Below are 18744 nucleotides of genomic sequence, written 5' to 3'. Positions count from 1 at the left end.
CATAAGAACATAAGAAATAGGAGCAGGAGTAGGCCATCTAGCCCTTTGAGCCTGCCCTGCCATTCAATAAGATCATGGCTGATCTGAAGTGGATCAGTTCCACTTTCCCGCTTTCTCCCCATAACCCTTAATTCCCTTGTCTTTCAAAAACCTATCTACCTGTGACTTAAGTATATTTAGCGAGGTAGCCTCCACCACTTCAACGGGCAGAGAATTCCAGAGATTCACCACCCTTTGAGTGAAGAAGTTCCTCCTCAACTCCGTTCTAAACTGCACCCCCCCCCCCTTATCTTGAGGCTGTGCCCTCTAGTCCTGCTGTCCTTTGAGCGAGAAGAATCTCTCTACCTCTACCCTATCCATCCCTTTCATTATCTTATACGTCGTATCTGGCTTTCTTGTATAGATCAGTGTCACCTGACTTGAGTGCCTCAGACCTGAACTTCAGCAAGCAGAGGATATCCCCGTTCATCCATGATTTCCGATTAGGGAACACATGGATTTGCTTCTTTGGCACACAGCCTTCTACACACTTATGAATGAAGTCAGTTACAGTCGTGGCGTACTCGTTCAGGCTCGTTGCGGAATTTTTAAATACTGGCCAGTCCACTGACCCCAAGCAGCCATGTGGGAGATTATCCGATTCCTCAGACGAACATTGCATGATTCTCCTTGATGGATTCTCCCACTTCAGTTTTTGCTTGTAAGCCAGGAGCAGGAGCATAACCTTGTGGTTTGATTTGCCAAAGTGCGGGCAGGCGATAGAGCAGTAGGCATGTTTGATATTTGTGTAGCAGTGGTCTAGGATGTTTGGGCCTCTAGTGGGGCAGAAGACATATTGGAGTTTACTTGGTAGTACGCTCTTGAGCTTGGCCTGATTGAAGTCACTGGCCACAATGAAGAAAGCCTGGGATGTTTCATCTCAAAGCTGGTCATAGTAGTGTATATTTCATCCAGCGTGATCTTCATATCCGTATGGAGTGGGATGTAAACTGCCATCAGGATAACGGAGGTAAATTCCCATGGAAGTTCAAGATGAATGATTGGGATGTCAATCAAGTGGACTGCTTGTCCTGAATGGCTTTGAATTTCTTGGTTGTTGTTAGGCATTATACTCCACCAGGAAAGTGGAAGATAAGAGTTAGGAACAAGAGTAGATCATTTAGCCCTTCACACTTGCTCTGCCATTTGAGAAGATTAGTGCTGATCTGATTGTGTCTCAACTCCACTTTCCTGCTCCCCATTCATCTCAACTCTCTTGTCTGTCAAAAATCTAACTCAGACTTGAATAAATTCAACCGCCCAGCCTTCAGTGTTTTCTGAGGAAGAGAATTCCATATGTAAATGTCAGAGAGAAATCATTTCTCCTCACCTGTCTGCTATGATTTAATACAGTATAAAAAGTAATTGGCCATTTTATTTAAGTTTTGAGAGGTTAACCGGTTGCAATAATGTGAGCATCGCCTTTAAATTGACTCAAAAGTGCCACTCAACAATGAGAAATCTTCACTTTTACTGGTAGTCCGCATTGTTTGAAATACTGGTAACGGAATACATTCACTCATCAGGTATTTTCTTCATCGAATTGTAGAATGTTTGCAACACAGAGAGGCCATTCCTCCCAGCATATCCATGTTGGCTCTTTACTCCATATTCTGAGACTGTAACCCTATGGTTTTAGACTCTCCAACCAAGGGAAACTGCCTTTCAGGCCTCTCAAAACACTCAAAAAATCTGACGTTTCGATGTAATCGACTTTCACTTTTTTAAACTCCATTGGATAATGCCCTCATCACATGAATCGATTTTGTGGGATTTTGGCATGCTGCCTCCATTGCTAGTAATTCCTCCCTTTGTAAAGGGACCAAACTGTACACAAGACCCAACATTATTAAATTAAGACTTATTTACTCTTGTACTCCAATCCCTTCATAATAAAGGTTAACATGCTGCATCATTCTTCACCAAAGCCCCCAGCATTGGGTGAAAGAAGGAAAATCAACATAGCAGTAAATATTATGATAAATCTCTCATTTCAAATAAAAATCAAAAGAATATTGAAAAGTTAGCAGCTGAATCGGGAAGATTTTAACCTACTTACATGTGTCAGTTTTCCATAATAAGGAAAGTATGAGAGATCAAAGGTTCCATTATTTGGATAGAAGTGAATGATAGCATTGTTCTTTTTTTTCTGAAAGGAACAAGGGCACACTTACATTAATTTAACAGTATTATTTCAGCAATATTTTCAAGAGTACCGATCAAAGACTTGCTTTGCTGAAGGTCTAGTGTAAATAAAATATAGTAATCATTTTTTAGTGAAGAAGTATCATGAAGTTCTCTAAAAGCTCATAACACTGGAATCTTTGAAGAACTCCAAACTAAAAACATTAATTTATTAGTCACTAGTAGGTTTACATTCACACTACAATGAAATTACTGTGAAAATCTCTTAGTTGCTACATTCCAGCACCTGTTTGGGTACAGTGAGGGAGAATTTAGCATGGCTAATTCACCTAACCAGCATGTCTTTGGACTGTGAGAGGAAACCAGAGCACCAGGGGGAAACCCACACAGACACAGGGAAAACATGCAAACTCCACACAGACAGTGACCAAAGCCTGGAATCAAACCCGGGCAGCAGTGCCACTGTGCTGCCCCACATGTTCTATTAATTAGGTGTTCTATTATCCTTCTCAACTGATGTTTAAACTACACTACAATACAGCTCAGCCATGATCTAATTGAATACTCGTTAGAGTTTAGAAGAATGAGGGGAGATCTCATTGAGACGTATAAGATGATGAATGGGATGGATAGGATAGAGGTGGAGAGACTCTTCCCGCTCAAAAAAGACAGTAGGACTAGGGGGCACAGCCTCAAGATAAAGGGGAGGCGGTTTAGAACGGAGTTGAGGAGGAACTTCTTCACTCAAAGGGTGGTGAATCTCTGGAATTCTCTGCCCGTTGAAGTGGTGGAGGCTGCCTCGCTAAGTATTTTTAAGAAGCGGGTTGATGGGTTTTTGATAAGAGAAGGGATTAAGGGTTATGGGGAGAGGGCGGGAAAGTGGAACTGAGCCACGACAGATCAGCCATGATCTTATTGAATGGCGGGGCAGGCTCGAAGGGCTAGATGGCCTACTCCTGCTCCTATTTCTTATGTTCTTATGTTCTTATGTTCATAACCAGTTTGAGGAGCTGAATTGGGTCTAATTTCTCTGGAGTTCAAAAGAATGAACGGAGATCTCATTGAAACACTCAAGATTCTGAAGGGATTGACAGGGTAAACGCTCAGAGATTGTCTCCAAAGGTCAGGGAATCTAAAACACAAGGGCGGAACCTCAGGAGAAGGGGGCTGATCATTTAGGACCAGGGCAAGGGGAAATTATTTCATTCAAACAGTTGTGAATCTTGGGAATTTTCTCCCCCAGAGGGTAATGGATGCTTCATTGCTGAGTACATTTAAGGCTGGGAAAGATAGATTTTTATTCTCTCGGAGAATCAAGGAATAAGGACTACGGGCAGGGGAATGGAGTTGAAGCCAAGATCAGCCTTGATCATAATGAATAGCGGAGCAGGCTCGATAGACATATGGACCACTCCTGCTTCCATTTCTTGAGTTTTTGAGTTCTTGTTCTTAAATGGCTTACTCCTGTTCCTATGTTCCACTCGATTTAATGATTATGTTCCTCCAATTCTCACCAGATTGATAGATAGACACAGTTGCTTCTGGTTAGACTCTATAGCACATTTCTATTGTATATAGAAGTTATGCATTCTACACAATGTGAAACAAATAGGTAAAACTCTAATATGTTTCAGTGTTTGGCTTGAAATATTGGGGTTTTTTTGATGCTAATTCATTTTTGCTTGAAGTGGATTGCAATTGAGGTTGATAAGTAATGAGTATCTTTTGAAATTAACTAAGGACAGCTATTTTGTGAATGTTAGCTTTCCGATAGTGGGGAACTAAATTACTCGAGCAATCATCGCAGAAAAATGTGTTAACAGCTACTTAACACTTGAACACTTCGATATTTTTAAAGTTCTTGAATTAATTTCATTTGTTTAAACTATTAAACGAATCCTTAACCAAAAATAAAGAACATCTTTTGGATAGATGAGGTTAGTGGTTTGAGAAGCATTTAACAATCTACCCCTGTCACCCTGCACACATGAGAAGAGGCATTAAAAAGACAAATAAGTAGTGAGGCATCAGGGCGATACGGGCTTTGAAATTTCCCTGGGTTCCTGCCCTAACTTCTGCAGAATGTACAGCGAACCAGCTAAAAATGATTGTTTCCACCAGTTTCCTGGCAGGTTTACACCGAGACATAAGATGAACCCCCATGCAATTTTCAAGCAACTGGTATCAGAAATATATAGCTGTCATTTGTGCATTGCCAAGTTGCTCAAACTGAAAGTGTAGCCTGTTCCTGAGGGTTCCTGAGTAGAATTTTCCAACTCACAAAGAAGTTCTTAAAGCTTCACTAGCTGCACACTAATATAGTGATCTCAAAGAAGCCAGCAAGTGAGGGAGGCACAACTAATCCATTCTTCAATGCAGGGGTAAAAAAGAGTTTCTCGGGTGTTTATCAAATTCAGTAAACTTGTGAATGTGAATCCTTTTCCATTTTGGGCACCTTACTGCCATCACCATGCATTCCCAGTCAGGCATGGAACTGCCACCTTCAGAGTAACTCGTTCCTTCAAACTGCCTTAGCAATGCACCCTAAACACAAATTAGATCACTCACAGGTCGGAACTTTCCCACATCTCATACGACCCTTCCTAGTTAGTCTGACCATTTCTTGTCTGTTTGGACATTTCTGTGCTATAGGATCATGCCTACTCGGCTCAACAGAGTTGAGTCTGACCAAACTAATATAGAATCATAGAAACCCTACAGTGCAGAAAGAGGCCATTCAGCCCATTGAGTTTGACCTACAACAATCCCACCCAGGCCTTATCCCCATAGCCCTGCTGATCTCCCTGATACTAAGGGGCAATGTAGCACGGCCAATCCACCTAACCATCAGATCTTTGCACTGTGGGAGGAAACCGGAGAACCCGGGGTAAACCCCTGCAGACATGGGGAGAACATGCAAACTCCACACAGTCAGTCAGGCGAGGTCAGAATTGAACCCAGATCCCTGGTTCTGTGAGGTAGCAGTGCTAACCACTGTGCCATCCAATCTCATTATATCTCACAAGCAATGTCAAAATAACCTGTGTCCAAATAACCTTGTGTTGCATTCAAACCCAGTTACTAAAGTATAAGGACAGTGTGCTAAAGTGTTACACCAGCTCGTCCCCTCAGAACAAATGGAAGATCGTAAATAAAGCTCATGTTCTTTAGTTCAATTAAAGCAACAAAAGAAGACGCAAAGCACAACATGCAAGATTTATGAAGGACTCAAAGTCGAACCCAGTTACAGCATGTCAATGGACTCTATATCAAAGCGTTCAACATTTTGGAATTTGTTCCAGTTGGGGAAAATACTTAAAAAATAGTAAGCTGGTGCTTTCACAGCGATTGCCAGTTACTTAGAAAAATAGATGAAAGTACAACATTGAAACAAGACTGAGAACTTGTTAGTGATGAAAAGGGTCTATATGTAAAAAGTTAACCAATTTTTCTTTACAGACTTTAGGGAAGTTGGTCAATTTCTTCTTCGGATTGGGAAGAGATTTACATTTGGAAAAGAAATGAACTTTCTGCAGCCAGTATGTTTTTTTTGGTGAGTTGATCATTTTAAATATGATTGTATTGACGGGATGGGCCAAATAACCTCTTTGCTCCAAAACTCTCCATCTTCACTAATGGACAATGTAGTAATGCTTCAAAGGATTAATCCATTCATAGAGAAAAAAATTCAAGGGTTAATGCTCTGTTTCCACAAAACGTTGTTACTTGAAGCACAAGATTAGGTAAGCAAACTGCATTTACATTCACTGTTATGTCTTAAACCTCGTTAGATGCAACTTTGTAAGTTATCAAATATAGATGTGATGACCATGGTAGTGGGTTAGTGCACTGTCCACTGAGACATTGGCTCAAATCATATCTAAATTGTTGAGCTAATAAATGGCTACAAGAATCCTATTTGGAATTAATTTTGTCTCCATCTAGTCCTTAGAAAATGAGGTTCAAGGAATGCATTTTATTCCAATTCAATATCAATAGACATCACTATTTGAATAACCTAGCAGATTAATAATTAAGTCAGCACTATGTGTAATATTTTTAAGCGTCTTTTATCCAAGTGTTAACCAGTGTTAATTCAAAGCTAGACATTGTATTCTGATTTGAGGTTAGACTATTCCAACACACAATTTAGTTCAGACATGGATGTCACTCACCATGAATTCGCAGGTCACATGTGGTGTGACTCCTTTACCAGGTAGGTAACCAATTATCTATAGAAGGAAGCAAATATCACCACAATGCTCATGAATATTTATTTTATATAAACAAGGGAATAAGGATGCAAACTTTCTCTGTCAGCCACAACTTTGTTAGTGCAGAATTAAAGACTCATTAAAACATTTGATCCAATTCAAATAGATCTTCATGCTAAATTAATACAAAATGATTTAAAAGGAGCCATTTAGTTCAAGTCTCTGGACCTAAAGAGCACTAAGATACGTGTTTACATCCATAATTCATCACTCTGTAATCTCAACAGAGATCCAGAACAATGGCATTTCCTGACAGTGGGGCAGAAAATAAGCCAGTCAAAGACTTGGCAATAATATACTGCACCTATAATGGCCAGTTATAGTGTGGCAGTGGCATGATACTGTGGCAGGTCACCTCACCTTCCCAATAATGCTGAATGATCTGAAAATAGAGTGTAAATTAATTTAATAAAAACTATAAAATAAAAGCAATGTTTACCATATAAAGCCTATATTGCTGAATAAATTGATCTATGGTATTTATTATACAAAGAAGTCTCACAACACCAGGTTAAAATCTAACAGGTTTATTTGGTATCACAAGCTTTCGGAGCGCTGCCCCTTCGTCAGGTATTCTTTCTGTGCCCACCCCAATTCAATGCCAGCATCTCCACATCATTTATTATACTATACAGTCTCAGATATAACTGATCATCATAGTGTCATAAAGGCAGAGGAAGAGATATAGTTGATAAAAGCATAATGGATATTATTCATGTTTAGGGTAGACACTTGATAAATTCTAAGGACAAGTTAGTCATGGTTAAAATGTAATTTTGCTCACTAGTAATGCTGACTCTGATTCAGAAGGGAATAGGTTCAATGCCCCACTCCATAAAATGCACCTATCATCTAGTTCGATATCTCAGTGATTTACGAAGGGAATGATACATTAATGATATCAAATCAAAACCATGTCCTTATGGGTATAAGCAATCAAATGTACCCTTCCCAAAAAAAGTGAAAAGGTTCTCCCAATGTCCTGGCTAAAATGTATCCCTCAACCTCAGCAAGTTCCGAAGCACCTCCCAAATCCATGGCCGCCACCAACTAGAAGGTGCACGGGAATACCAAATTCCTTATCGAGTCTCACACCATCTGACTTGGACACTCGTTTATCCTCACTCAGACAAATTCCCTACCTAACATCATCCTCATCATATGGACTGCAGCCAGTAAAGAAGGCTCATCACCGCTACCTTAGGGGCAAATAGGGACTGGTAATAAATGTCGGCCTTGCCAGTTATGTTCACATCTTGAAAAAAAAAGTTTTTTGAAAACAGTAAAACAAACAGATTAACTGGCCATTTATTTATTGTTTGTGGGACCTTGACATGGGCAACGTGGCTGCAGTGTTGCTTACATTACCGCAACTACGTATCAGAAGTCAATCATTTGGCTGTAAGGCACCTTGAGACATCATCAGGAAATGGAAGGTCTTATGTAAACATACATTCTTTCTTAATTCAATCAGCAGATGGTGTGTGTGCCAAAGGATAGCCATTTATCAGATACTAGGAAATTCCAGCGTCCTTCAACATTCCAACATTTATTGACATGTGCAACAAATATCAACAAATCTTCAGTGAACACAAAACTGGCCTAACCCTGTTTATACGAGAAGAGTTAGAATATTTACAACGACAATTACTTGCATTTATATAGCACATTTAATGCCAACAAATCTCCCAAAGTGCTTCATGGAGACTTATGGAAAAGCAGGTGCCAATCCAAACATGGAGTGATTAGGAGGAATAGTGAAGCATCAAAGAGACGGATGGGCCTTAAAGAGAAGTGGAGAAACAGACAAGTTTAGCAAGAGAGTTTGAGGGTGTGAAACCTCGCCTATTGCTAACATGACCAACAATGGTAGGGTGAAGCAGAGCAAGGATGCACAAGGAGTGAAAATCAGGAATGGAGATTTGGAAAAAGGGATTATAAGGCTGTATAAGGTTAGAGGGATAGGGAGGTGGGGCACGTTCAGAGCAAGATTTAAACACAAGTCTGAAAATTTTAAATTTTAATCATTTGAAACCAACTTAATTTAATGAGGTAAGGGCGAAGGGCAAGCAGGACCTGATATAGACACCAGAATTTTGAATAAATTGAATTTAAGGAGGATGGGAAGCCCACCAAGATAGTTGGGCAGTAATAGATTCAAGAGGTGGCAAGGGCTTGCATGAAGGTTTCTTTGGCAAATGAGCTGCAACAGGAACAAAGGTTGATGAGTTTATGGAGATGAAAGTATACAAACTTTGTGCTAGGGAATATATGGGATCATAAACTCAGTTTATAACAAACAAACTGTCAAGGATCTGTTGCTGGGGTGAATAGTGAACATACTGTGTCACATAAGCATTCACTTTCCTAATGGGTCCATTTGTGATTACCTCATATAAATTGAAGGTAAAGTTAACTTATTAGTCACAAGTAAGACTTACATTAACACTGCAATGTAGTTACTGTGAAATTCCCCTAGTTGCCACACTCTGATGCCTGTTTGGGACAATGCACCTAATCAGCACATCTTTCAGACTGAGAGAGGAAATCGGAGCACTTGGAAGAAACCCAGGCAGACACGGGGAGAACATGCAGACTCCACACAGACAGTGACCCAAGCCAGGAATCGAACCCAGGTCTCTGGTACTGTGAAGCAACAGCGCTAACCACTGTGCCACCATGCTGCCCAGGTTAGAGTAATCATTCTTTGTTTCGATAGGGTAAGGCCTACAGAACCAAAATGGACAAATGTTAACACCTGATGCAAATTGAGTGGTTAGCAGTGTTGCCTTACAGCGCCAGGGACCCGGGTTCAATTCCCAACTTGGATCACTGTCTTTGTGGAGTTTGCACATTCTCCCCATTTCTATGTGGGTTTTCCCCGGGTGTTCCAGTTTCCTCCCACAGTCCGAAAGACATGCTGGTTAGGTGCATTGACCCAAACAGGTACTGGACTGTGGCGACAAGTGGAATTTCACAGTAACTTCATTGCAGTGTTAATAGAAGCCTTACTTATGACTAATAAATAAACTTTACTTTGAATGTGCAAGGTGCACCCTCTCTCACTCACTGCTCACTCCTCCCTCAATGCCGCCAGGATAGTTTGTTATCAAGTTGACCAGGAAGGGAATAATGGTTTTCCCGTACTCTCATTACCAGCAACGTACTCTGTTCATTTTCAGGAGAATGCAGGGTTTTCCTTCCAAATATCCAAAGGTGGGATCTTCAATTCCAGAGCAGTTTTTCAGCATGGTCCGATTAAACTGACAAGCTAATCGTTCTTCACTTTCATCCATCTGTTGCATGAAGTATTGTCCAGGAGAACACGGAATGTTCTTAATAGCCTGGGTACTGTCATTGTAAGCTGGAAGGAATAAAAAGAAAGTCACTAAAAAGACAAGACTAGTACAGTAATCGATTGTTTTCACTTGTCCGCTTGCCAGTAACAAGGTCCAGACAGCAGTGAAACAAAATCGGGAGAGTGGTGACAAAAGTGTTATTATATACAGGGTGATGAGAACAAGGCACTCTCCATCTCTCATTGAAATCGAGTCTCCCCACTCTTTTTAAAAGGGGAATTGGGTAGGACTTTTTATTCTTTCATGGGATGGGGACGTCGCTGGCCAGGCCAACATTTGTTGTCCATCCTTAATTGCCTTAATTGAGAAGGTGGGAAGTGAGCCATCTTCCTGAACCGTGATGTTCCCTGTGCTGTAAGTACACCCAGTAAGAAGTCTGACAACACCAGGTTAAAGTCCAACAGGTTTATTTGGTAGCACAAACCACTAGCTTTCGGGGCTTTGCCCCTTCTTCAGGTGCGTGGGGAGTTCTGATCACAAACAGAGCATATAAAGGCACACACTCAGTTTACAGAATACTGATCAGAATGTGTCTAATCAGTCTAATCAATATTCTGTAAACTGAGTGTGTGCATTTATATGCTCCGTTTGTGATCAGAACTCCCATTCACCTGAAGAAGGGGCAAAGCCCCAAAAGCTAGTGGTGTTTGCTACCAAATGAACCTGTTAGACTTTAACCTGGTGTTGTCAGACTTCTTACTGTGTTTACCCCAGTCCAACACCAGCATCTCCACATCACGACTACTGTAGGTACACCCACAGTGCTGTTGGGAGGGAGTTCCAGGATTTTGACCCAGTGACAGTGAGGAAACGTTGATTTAAAAAGAGGAATGTTAAAAAGGAATGTGGAGCAAGCAGAAAAGTGGATTAGATCAGATGTCCTATGTGAAAAAAAAGCATTAGCACCTATTTAGAGGCCATTTCTCTGTGGTGACTTTCCATGATTCTAGAGTATTTTAGTAACCGTTTTCCATATCAAACAGAAGAACAGGATTTCCATTGCTATAGCTTTTGTGATTCCTTATTGAATATAAATACTGGTGTTATTTTCACAATCAGCAGTTTCTTCTTACTGGCATCTTGGAAATGTTACAGACTATTTCAATTTAAAATAACCCAAAAGTTACTAATTCAAAAGCAAAAGCAAAAACTAATGTGTCCCATGTAGTGCATCACTAGGCATTTAAGGAACATATTTAATGGCCAGCTGATAGCTGACCTGACAATCAAAGAATTCAGACATCTGACGAGCCAGATGACTATCTGTTCAGCCTGCTTCGAAGGTTTCAATGTATTCAATCTTAAAACCTTTTTAACAAAGCTGTGCTATTATAAGTACTTGGCTGAGCACTAAACTTCACAAATGGATTCAGCTCTGTAGCAATTATTTACACAGTTTTGAAGGAGGCTGGTCTCTTTGTTTGATTGACAGTTTTAAGAGCTTGTAATAACTTTTTCTTTCTTTAAAGTTGTTTTTGAATACCTGTTTGTTTATTTGGCCAAGATTATGAAGTGTTAAAAAGATTAAAGTTTTTTTCAATGTGAATATGAATGACTGTGTTTGAGTGATAGTTTTATGAGCTTATAAGGGGGAGGGAATGTTTTGAAGATGATTTGGAATGTCTTATTTTAACAATTTCGTAAACAGTTCAAAGGTTTATCCATGTTATTACAGGCTGATGAGTTGTGCTGATGGTGGATACTGGAAGAGTGAATATTGGAGGATGCATTGAGGGTATCAAGGGGGCAAGAATGTTATGGATGGGGTATGTACTGTAGGGTCATGGGGTTTAGAGAGGCATGGGCATGGGTGGGGAGGTGAGCGTGCTGTGTGAGTAACAGGTAGCCCATCACCATTTCTGACTGATCTATATAACATCATATTTACACTTTAATTAATTTAGGGATTTATTATTTAGGATTCAATCTGTACCTGTAAACTAAGATCATGTTGAGAACTGAGCTAATGTCCCAGTAGACAAAGACAGGTCTTCTAATCTACCAATTTCAGCATTCCCCTGCTTCTGATTGTCGACTCGAACCTACTTTAGGAGAAACTTGTGCCCCCGCCTCCTCAGAATGAAAATGTAACAGGAGGACACTGCTAGGGTGGCGGTGGGATTGTAGAGCTGACCCCCATTTCCTGCCTCAGCCCTGTGGTTCCCATTATTACAAGCTTTCTTGTTTGGCAATTATAAAATTCAGACAATTGCTGTGTGCTTTTGCCCCAAAAGAAGAAATACAGAAACTTACGTTCAAGGAATTGATGCAGGCTTTTCACATAATGTGACCATGTGCTTTCCTCTGATGGGTTGAATACGATGGTAAATCCACCAAGATATGGTCTTATCATCACTCCTAGGAAAGTGGAAAGATTACGCACAGTCCAGAATTTCATCAAGCAGATCACATCAAGGTGAGGTGAAACATGCAGCCTATCACTGTTTCCAACTGCTCTATGTAGTAGAATAATTAATTAATATTGGGATTCATCAATTTAGGATACAGTCTGTACATGTAAAATAGGCTCATTTTCCATGGGTGGTAATAATTAATTGTTCTTGAACACTGCGCATGAAAATATCCTCAAGTTGATATTTCAATGGCTGGACAACAAGTATCATAATTACTAATTTTACTGGGATGACTTCAGCCAGGCTCATGAGGTTGACTTGCTAGAGTATGAACTACCTGATGAGTCTTTTGACGCCTTCCGCACCTGTTGGGCACCGCAGAGGCTGGGGTTATTATAAACCCCAAAAATCACATCATGATTTAATGTTTTAAGTTTCCTTTGTGATTTGATTTTGGTTCTGGCTGTTCCTCCTCCTTTTGGGGTGCTGCCCCTTTTAATTTGTCCCTAAGTTAATTTGAGTTTGTTTACTTGTTTTGTATGCAAAACAGCTACCTGATGAGTCTTAATTGATGGTTAGATCAGGGAGCTTCATGCTCCTGGTTTAAAGCAGGTGTGTCAGATCCCTGGCCTGCATTCAGCAGGGAGCAACTGGAGACCTGGCTGTGTAGAGATGTATGGTGTAAATAAAGTAACTTGGTGATGGGACTTTTGCCTTCAAGGAGTTATTCCATTTATGGTGTAGCTGTAATCTCTTGTGTTCCCAATGATTCAGTACTCAGTAACATGGAGGTGAATTATACATTGAGGGTGGGTTCTCTCCCTCTGTCAAGGGCAAGCCTGCTCCCATTAATTGGTTCGTCACCCCCCCCCCTTTAAATTTCCAGCCAATGGGCTTTTAATTGTTCTGAGGTGATGTTTTCACCCATGTTAGGAGGAAGTCCCACTTCATGAAACTGCCAGCCAGTGAGCAGCTGGCAGTTTTGCAGTTTCAACATGGCCACCAAGAGCAGTGGCCATAGCAGGTACTGCACCAACGGTATGAAGGCGGCACTCAACAATGCAGCGGGACCTATGGATAAGAATCATAGAATCATAGGATACTTACAACGAAAAAGGAGGCCATTTGGCCCATCGAGCCTACACCGACCACTATCCCACCCAGACCCTATTCCTGTAACCCCACATATTTACCCTCCTAATCCCTCTGACAGTAGGGTCAATTTACCATGGTCAATCAACCTAACCCGCACATCTTTGGACTGTGGGAGGAAACCGGAGCACCCAGAGGAAACCCACGCAGACACGGGGAGAATGTGCAAACTCCACACAGATGGTGACCTGAGACTGGAATTGAACCTGGGTCCCTGGCACTGTGAGGCAGCAGTGCTAACCACTGTGCCGCCCACGGTAAGGCCTGGCAGGTGAGAGTTGAGCAATGGACTTGCTGGTCAGGGCAGGCTGCAGGGATGGGGCTCCAGCTGGCATCGGGGGCCCAGAAAGGGGGAATCCTCCGTTCCCTTTCACTGGCCAATAGCCTTCAGGATCAAACCTGTTGGGCTGAAAGTTAAACATAGGCCTCTTCTAACATGCATTAAATTTGAGCAACAGTAGTATAAGGTCTTCAGTAGTCAACCAATGCCCAATTTTGTGGCTCAACTCGGCAAAACACCTGATGACTCCCCACCTCTGCTTGTAAAACTGTAGCAGAGTCGGGTCAGGCGTGACACAATGCACATTTTATTAGTCCACATATCTGCTATCCCACCCTTAGCACATGGTAACATGGTTAGGTACCTGGATTGTTGACTCGGTCGCGATATCTTGGTGTATATGGACTGAGTGTCGCCAGCATTCCATACAGGCACAGAGAAAACATTCCCGCCAGAGCGGAATACAAACAAAGGTAGAAAAATAAAATAAGCGCTGCAAAGTAAGCAAAAAGATATTCCTGTCAGTAACACACACACACACACACACTGATTCATCCTTTCTAGGACACAACAGTTTTGGGCACCGTACTTACGCGAGGATATTTTGGCCTTGGAGGGAGTGCAGAGGTTTACTAGGCTGATGCCGGAGTTGAGGGGGTTGAGCTATGAGGAGAGGCTGGATAAACTAGGCTTGTACTCGTTAGAGTTTAGAAGAATGAGGGGAGATCTCATTGAGACGTATAAGATGATGAATGGGATGGATAGGATAGAGGTGGAGAGACTCTTCCCGCTCAGAAAGGATAGTAGGACTAGGGGGCACAGCCTCAAGATAAAGGAGGGGTGGTTTAGAACGGAGTTGAGGAGGAACTTCTTCACTCAAAGGGTGGTGAATCTCTGGAATTCTCTGCCCGTTGAAGTGGTGGAGGCTACCTCGCTAAATATTTTTAAGACGGGGGTTGATGGGTTTTTGATAAGCAAGGGGATTAAGGGTTATGGGGAGAGGGCGGGAATGTGGAACTGAGACACAACAGATCAGCCATGATCTTATTGAATGGCGGGGCAGGCTTGAAGGGCTGGATGGCCTACTCCTGCTCCTATTTCTTATGTTCTTATGTTCCTAAACTAAAAGTAAAACAGCGCAGATGCTGGAAATCTGAGATAATGCCAGAGAATGCTGGATAAACTCAGCAGGTCTGGCAGCATCAATGGAGAGAGAAACAGAGTAAGAGTAAACGTTAATTCTGTTTCTCTTTCTACAGACGCTACCAGACCTGTTGAGTTTATCCAGCATTTTCTGTCTTTATTACAATAGGTTAATGTCCACTTCTCCCACCATTGGCCTCTCCTTGTGGTCTCTACTTGGATTATGTACTTTTTGTGCTCAGCCTGTTCACACATCTCTTCCTGTTTTCCAGTTGTCATAACAACTTTGTTGAGTTTAATGAACTCAACAATCTCGACATCTGGCACTCCAATTGTTATAACCCCAGCTGAGGTTAAACTGGACAAGTCAAATCAGAGAGTCAAACCTGGCCTTTTTTTTAGAAACTGCCAAGGAAAATTACTGAACAAATTCATCACAGTCTGTTCTCGAACTTCTAACACAAAGGAATAAAATGTTTATTAAACAAGGAAAATGAACGCCAGACAAAAGGGCTGGATAGATCCCCATATAAACACAAGGAGACATTTCAAATTCACACTATTCCTTTACCCTAGGAACATGTTTACAGACACACAAACCAGTGAAGAGTTACCAAAGCCTTGACACAAAGGCTTCTCATTTTGATCGGCGCAGCTGCAAAAGTTTTTTTTCCAGCAGTGAATACCTAAACATTCACTTGATTATTCTCATATATCTCTCCCGGAAACACCTAAAAACCAGTGAACCTGTTTATAAACAAACTGACTGCTTCAAATCACTTTTACAAAGACCAGCTTCACATTTACATGTTCCCATTAACATCTTTACACAATAGAATGGCTCTTTCTTCCTGAAGGTCTGGCTGAAATCCTGAACTCACTTTGCTAGGAACTGGAGGTACAACCTGTTTTCACTTAACTATCAAAATGACTTCAGAATTGTAAGGAATTTACTAAACTAATGTCTCGGGTATCATTTTGGATGTTATGAATATTAAATGACAAAATATCCAGATATTATGATCATTTATCGAGACATGCATATATATTTACTTGCATATTTATATATAAGAACATAAGAAATAGGAGCAGGAGTAGGCCATCTAGCCCTTCGAGCCTGCCCCGCCATTCAATAAGATCATGGCTGATCTGAAGTGGATCAGTTCCACTTTCCCACTTTCTCCCCATAACCTTTAATTCCCTTGTCTATCAAAAACCTATCTACCCGTGACTTAAATATATTCAGCGAGGTAGCCTCCACCACTTCAATGGGCAGAGAATTCCAGAGATTCACCACCCTTTGAGTGAAGAAGTTCCTCCTCAACTCTGATCTAAACTGCACCCCCCCTTATCTTGAGGCTGTGTCCTCTAGTCCTGCTATCCTTTCTAAGCGATAATTATATAAAAAATGTTGGGGTTGGGAATGCTCCTGAATTTTAAAAATTAATTCATAGGATCTGAACATTACTGGCTCGGTCAGCATTTATTGATCATTCCTAGCCGCCCTTCAAAAGGTTACAGTGAGTTGCCTTTTTGAACTACTGCAGTCCATGTGGTGCAGGTACACCCACGGTGCTGTTAGGGAGGGAGTTCCAGGATTTTGACCCAGCAATAGCGAAGGACTGGCAATATATTTCCAAATCAGGATGATCCGTGTAGAAGAGGTGAGTTCACAGTGGAGAGATTAAAAAAAATGCACCTCTATGTTGAAAGCCTGGTCCAAGGAGTTATCCAGATAGGGTAACATTAAGTTGGGAAAGGGTACCTCTATAGCAGGGTAACTAAATACAGGAGGAAAGGAGCAGCCACACCCAGCTGGAGAAAGCAGACGTTCATGAAAATAAGTCAAAAATAACACTACATTCTGCACCCTCTTCTTTCTTGCTCTCCTGTGTACTCTATGAATGGTATGCTTTACCTATATAGCACTCAAAAAACAGTACTTTTCACTGTATCCTAATGTATGTGACAATTTTAAATGAAATCAAATCTAGTTTAAAGAGCCTGGTTAAATTGTAAGTGCATTGACCAATATGCTAAAATAGTGCCAAGCAGGATTTCAACTGCTTTGCTTTGAAGTAAATCACAGAGCTTTCTCTAGAGAATTAGGCTGGGAAATTGGCTGAAGTTAGTCCCACTCCGCTGGTGTTATTTCACTCAAAGTGTGTGGAAGCTGTGTATCTGTGCAGAAAATAGGTGAGGCGATGGCCAAGTGGTATTATCGCTAGACTAATAATCCAGAAACTCAGCTAATATTCTGGGAACTCGAGTTTGAATCCTGCCACGACAGATGGTGGAATTTGAATTTAATAAAAAACACCTGGAATTCAGAATCTACTGATGACCATGAAACCACTGTCAATTGTCGGAAAAACCCATCTGGTTTGCTTATGTGCTGTAGGGAAGGAAATCTGCCATCCTTAACTGGTCTGGCCTACATGTCACTCCAGAGCCACAACAATGTGGTTGATTCTCAACTGTGCTTGGGCAGCTAGGGATGGGCAATAAGTGCTGGCCAGCTGGCGACACCCATATCCCATGAATGAATAAAAAAAAAACAGAATTTCTGCCAAATTTCTCCTGAAGTGCTACAAGTGGAAATATATAGAAGGGACAAGAAAACAGGTTATGTGTCTCAAATGGCATTTACCCTCAACATGAGCAAATGGTCCCAATCACATTTCATCAAGTACCGGCCAATAAAATTGCATTAATTTGAAACAAGACGCATTTGAAATACTTATTTGGGCCCAAAGTGTTTCAGTTACTTTTGGATAAACTATTGATGTTTATTGTACAGTGACTGCACATACTTGATTTGATTTATTATTGTCACGTATATTGGGAATACAGTGAAAAGTATTGTTTCTTGCAGCTATACAGACAAAGCATACCATTCATAGAGATGGAAAGGAGATGGTGCAGGATTTAGTGTTACAATCGCTAGTGTTGGAAATAAATATACAAATTATTACACACTTCAATCCTGTAAATCTTTCAGTGAAAGATAAACAGAAGTTTCGCACTGTAAATGCCTGTACTTGTGCAGTGGGTTATTTTGAGTTATTCCTGACCTACAGTTACACCTTGTTCTAGGTCACTGACATGCAAGAACATTACTGAGGTTTTTATTATACTTTTTAAACTTGTCCAGATTTTGACATGAGAAGGTCTTACATGAGACCTTCAAACGAAAGTGGGTTTAAATGGAACTTTCATTGTTCCGATTTTCATAATTTCTGGTCCTCTGTGTGTAAGAGTTGCTGGAATTTATTCAAGAGCGGCTGGATATGGCATTTAGGGCGAACGGGATCAAAGGTTATGGGGAGAAAGCAGGATCAGGATCAGCCACGGTTGTAATGAATAGTGGACCAGGCTCGAAGGGCCAAATGGCCTCCTCCTGCTCCCATCTTCTATGTTTCAATGTTTCTCTGAATTTAATATTTTAATCAATTAACAGGCAATCTGATTTAAAAAGTCTAAATCTAGAGCAAACTACTGTAGAGGCTGGGAATCTAAAACAAAAGCAGGAAATGCTAGAAACCCTCAGAAGGCTAGTCCGTATCTGTGGAGAAAGAAACAGAGCTAACAGCTCAGGTTGTGACCTTGCAAGTGACGGATCAATCTAATCACCATTTCTGAGTCTCAAATGGAATCATCATAGAATCACAGAACCCTACAGTGCAGAAAGAGGCCCTTCGGCCCATCAAGTCTGCACCGAACACAATCCCACCCTGGCCCTACCCCCATATCCCCATATATTATACCCACTAATCCCTCTAACCTAGACATCCCTGGACACTAAGGGGCAATTTCTTATCATGGCCAATCAACCTAACCCTGCACATCTTTGCACTGTGGGAGGAAACCAGAATACCCGGAGGAAACCCACGCAGACACGAGGAGAATGTGCAAACTCCACACAGACAGTGACCCGAGCCGGGAATTGAACCCAGGACCCTGGTGCTGTGAAGCAGCAGTGCTAACCACTGTGCTAC

General features: G+C 41.3%; 1 protein-coding gene across 1 annotated transcript in view; it reads right to left on the bottom strand.

The window, feature by feature from the left end:
• LOC145342706 (protein ATP1B4-like) overlaps positions 1-18744 on the bottom strand; it is a 46165-nt gene that overhangs the window by 2300 nt on the left and 25121 nt on the right. Inside the window, exons 4-8 of the mRNA XM_080188267.1 lie at positions 13968-14096; positions 12071-12175; positions 9626-9822; positions 6360-6416; positions 2099-2188 (exon numbers count right to left, since the gene is read on the bottom strand). Of these exons, the coding sequence (XP_080044393.1) occupies positions 2099-2188; positions 6360-6416; positions 9626-9822; positions 12071-12175; positions 13968-14096 (578 nt within the window). The remainder of the gene's footprint in view (positions 1-2098; positions 2189-6359; positions 6417-9625; positions 9823-12070; positions 12176-13967; positions 14097-18744) is intronic.

The sequence above is a fragment of the Carcharhinus amblyrhynchos genome, chromosome 4 (genome assembly GCF_965287045.1).
Source record: "Carcharhinus amblyrhynchos chromosome 4, sCarAmb.v2.hapA, whole genome shotgun sequence".
NCBI classification, from domain to species: Eukaryota; Metazoa; Chordata; class Chondrichthyes; order Carcharhiniformes; family Carcharhinidae; genus Carcharhinus; species Carcharhinus amblyrhynchos.
Note: the sequence above shows the minus strand (reverse complement) of the source record. Positions and strands in the feature narration are given on the sequence as shown.